The 3927-nt window shown below is 41.8% G+C and overlaps 1 protein-coding gene across 1 annotated transcript in view; it reads right to left on the bottom strand.

Moving 5' to 3' along the window:
- Nucleotides 1–202: 202 nt before the first annotated feature.
- The window catches only part of LOC118423475, a 5742-nt gene continuing 2017 nt past the window's right edge, over nt 203–3927 (bottom strand). Inside the window, exons 2-3 of the mRNA XM_035831648.1 lie at nt 2787–3005; nt 203–691 (exon numbers count right to left, since the gene is read on the bottom strand). Coding sequence (XP_035687541.1) covers nt 326–691; nt 2787–3005 — 585 coding nt within the window. The 3' untranslated portion in view covers nt 203–325. The remainder of the gene's footprint in view (nt 692–2786; nt 3006–3927) is intronic.

Genomic DNA, 3927 nt, shown 5'->3' with positions numbered 1-3927 from the left:
GCATGTTTCGAGATAGAATGGCAACAACAAGAGCTATCCAAACTAACTGAAAATGTGCGTAAGGGGGTTAGACAACAATGTTATAAGACTCAATACAAAACTCCTGCCAGCGTCTGGAAAATTGTCTGAATAGCTATCTGAAAGGTTTAACTATTTTTTAAACTTGCCAAGATGCAAAAGTAACTTCTTATTGATAACTAAAAAAACTGTCTACTCAAAACATGATATTGGCATAATCTCTGTTTTGTGTTTGTTGACATATGAGGAATATTTTAATTTTTCTTAGTCATTTGAATTATCAAATGGTCGGAAGTTCTGATACTTTCTAATCCCTGATTTCATTCCTTGCGCTGAGAAACTTCTCTTGTCTGGCTTTAATCGCTTCCATGACTCTTACTTCTTCTTCTGCGTCGTCTTTCCCGTCTACCTTGTTTAAGAACTCATCCTTGAGAAACTTCTCCAATGACTTCTCGTACTTTCTAAGATAGTCGCAGTCTTTTGAGAAGATGGTGCACTGTGCGTGCTGTAAGGGTTCGATGACGTCGATGTACATGCGCATGCGCCTGACGCCCGGGAAGCCCAGACGTGTGATCTCGTGCTGCGACACGCCTCCGCTGTTATACAGGATCCGGAACTTGGTGAAGAAGTTCTTGGTTACCGTGACGTAATTATCGACCTCTTCCACGTCATTCTGAAACGGGAAATAAATAGATTTGGAGACTTAAATTTCCGCTGGAATACCACCAAGGGGCATTCTCAAAGCAGAGAATAGGCTTCGGCTGTTTTTAACGTTTTTTTAGTCGTTTGTATGGGGATTCTATCTTTTATTGTTTCTTGAAGTCTGCCAGTTAGGCTTTGACAGTACAAGATACAATACAATTAAATAAAAAGCCCGATAAAAACGAATAAAAGAAACGTTAAAAAAACAGCCGGAGCCTAACCTCTGCTTGGAGAGTAACCAAGGGGCGCCTTATCGAAGTTCACCCCGGCCTATACACACGCGCGCGTGAAGGCTTAGTAGAAGCCAGTTAATTGCACATCGGATAGCCGAAAACTTCGGTCAATTGCACGGAATCACAAAATCCCAAACCGGCTCCCATTCACATGGTGGTGCGTTCCAACTAAGCATTATTGCACACGCTGGATAATTGCACGGAGTGCGTTGGCAAATTTGGTCTGCGCGGCTTCTACTGTACTTTGTTTTATTTCCTGCTTTTGTCCTTGGAAATAAGCATTAACCTCAATCAATCAATTAACGCATCCTGAAGTGCCCTAGCCATTCAGGCTAGATGTAATAGTCCTCCCGGAGCTAATAGGACATGGTTGGAATGTCCCAAAAAGTATCGACCTCGCACAATTAATATTCCTTTTGATTGAGCTGAGCCGGGAATTCTTGCGCACCACTCGGATCGCCCGAGACTTAGTCCTAAGCCACTAACGCAACCAAAGAGTTATTTTCGTGTTCTTCCAAGCTGCATGCCGTTTTGGGACCGATTCATCTTCTCCACTTAATGTCATCCTGAAGGATTCAATACCAACCTCCCAGATACCTGCAGATTCAGATCTATTGTCGTACCCAACGTCTTACATAATTTTCACAATTCTAGTATTTTATAGCGTTAAGTTTTAAGTGTCATAGCAAGCTAATTACGATGATGTATTTCTTTCGATTGTAAGATGGATCACGGAACTCCTTGCTTTTTGCTGTCATAAGGAAAGTCATGTGTCTACTCGTTTGTCTTGTGAACCTCACTAGAAAGATTAGGCTTCCATTCACAGAAATGTCGCCAGAAGGCGCTTATGACTAGCGTTCCCATCTAGCATTGAAGAAGGGGACTAGCAAATGGAATTCGCTATGCAGTACATAAACAATAAGTACATTGTGTAGAACTTAGTACTACTGATGGTCTACTAAACCGACGAGTGCCTTTACTTACTTACTTACTTACTTACTTACTTGCATGCAAAAGCCGGGGGCAATCACTTAAAAATCATTTACCTACATTTTAAGCTCCCTTTACCTTCACAGTCTTTACCCACACTGCAAAGGTTGATTTATGAGGTTTATTTTTGTTTTAAAAAAAGCTTGAGGTCAGTTCCGGTATTATAACGAGCTACAGCCAGAAGATTGTCATGGTACCAGCTAGGGCTGGGTATCGGTACAGCGTACCGGTACAAAACCGGTTTTTCTTATTGGACCGGTCCAGAAAAAACGGACCTGAAAAAATGAGGTGGACCGGATGTTGGACCGATTGGAAAATTAACAGATTATTTTATCAGGCATTCACACGTTTTGGCGCTTGCAGGTGGAAGAAAATAACAAGAGTGAAGTAGAATAGAGTTTATAGTAATTTCTACCAAGTTTTACAGCCAATCATATAGGTGCAGTTAACGTTGTAGGATTTTAAAATGCCAGTGTTAGTCTAATACTCCACCAATAAGATTTCTTTGTAGTGAAATGGACCATTGGTATGAGTCATACTGAATCAGGTCCAGGTTCAGGTCCGGACCTGGACCGGATCCTCTGGACCTGAACCGGACCTGGACCTGAAATTTCTGTACCGGTACCCACCCCTAGTGCCAGCATTTCACTCCTTCCTAATTTATCTATTTGTTTGCTTGTTTGCCAGTCTGTTTTCTTCTTTGTTCAAAGTAATCTACCATATTCAACCTCCTATTTCTACTATGGCCAGACCCTCTGTTTCCCCATCTATCTGTTTTTTGTTTGTTTGCCTGTTTTTTGTTTGTTTGTTAAAAGTATCCAACCAGTATCAACCATATCCAACCTTCATCCGCCTCTGCCATGGCCAGAGCCAGAGCGCTCCGGCCAGTTGCTGCGTCCAGTACTTCTTCTTGGCCCAGTCCATGGCGAGCTCTGTGACGTCACCTTCCTGCTCGGACAGTCCGTACAGGTAGTGGATGGCCGCGTCCAGCCGGGAGTCGAAGTAGTCGTCCACTAGACTGACCAGCTGGAGGGACGCCTGCTTCTGCTGCTCGTCATGCCACTGTGGACAAGTCAAGTCAAGTCAAGTCAAGTTTATTGCGCAACGATTGTAACTGGTACAATGTATGGCAAACTGCAAACTATATACAACAGTATACAACAGTATACTAATCTAACATAACAGAAAAAATATTGCGACATAGTGTATTTCACATTGTTAGAACATTTAGTCTACTTCTCTTTTGCATAGCATTATATATATATTGGCCTAGGTGGACAGATGTGGAGTCGGGACATGATAAAAATACATTGAATAATTCTCTGTTTGTTTTAGGTAATGTTGTTCTGTTGTTATATATGGTCAATAACTTTTTCCTTTCTTCATTATAATAAGGGCATATCATCAGGAAGGGAGAGTGTACAGTTAGGTCTATATTTATAAGTCACCAATTCTGTATTATAAGGACCACCCGGTCTTCGATATGCAGCCAAATCAAACGTGTGTAAGTGACCACCTCTACAGAAGGACCACCTGGTCATTGATATACAACCGAACTTTTGTAAGTGACCACTTACGCATTAAGCCCCCTTTACAAATCAAGAATTTAGCTCGGCCGAGTTGTCATCGAGCTCTAAATTACGAGGAGGTATGACCCTGATGCCGAAGAAGAAATGGCAGAGTTTCTTCGTCGGTATCGTAATTTAGAGCTCCCTGACAACTCGGCCGAGCTAAATTCTTGATTTGCTCCGAAAACGAAGGTGACTCGAGGAGGCGTGAAACATCAACACTCTGGCTCTGCAGGTATGACATCACGCTGGCTCATTTGATGAATGTTTTCAAACTGATCCTATAGATTTTTTTCACAAACACTTCAGAAATTCTTTTGCGAAATAGATCTTGTTGCAAGGAATTAACATATACGTTCTCTGCACTTTTCTGGAATTTATGAGCAATGTCATTTTTTGTGACTGAAAGGTTTGTG

This window comes from Branchiostoma floridae, chromosome 9, assembly GCF_000003815.2.
Source record: "Branchiostoma floridae strain S238N-H82 chromosome 9, Bfl_VNyyK, whole genome shotgun sequence".
Classification (NCBI taxonomy): Eukaryota; Metazoa; Chordata; class Leptocardii; order Amphioxiformes; family Branchiostomatidae; genus Branchiostoma; species Branchiostoma floridae.
The sequence above is the reverse complement of the archived record's forward strand: the minus strand, read 5'-3'. Positions and strand labels throughout refer to the sequence as shown.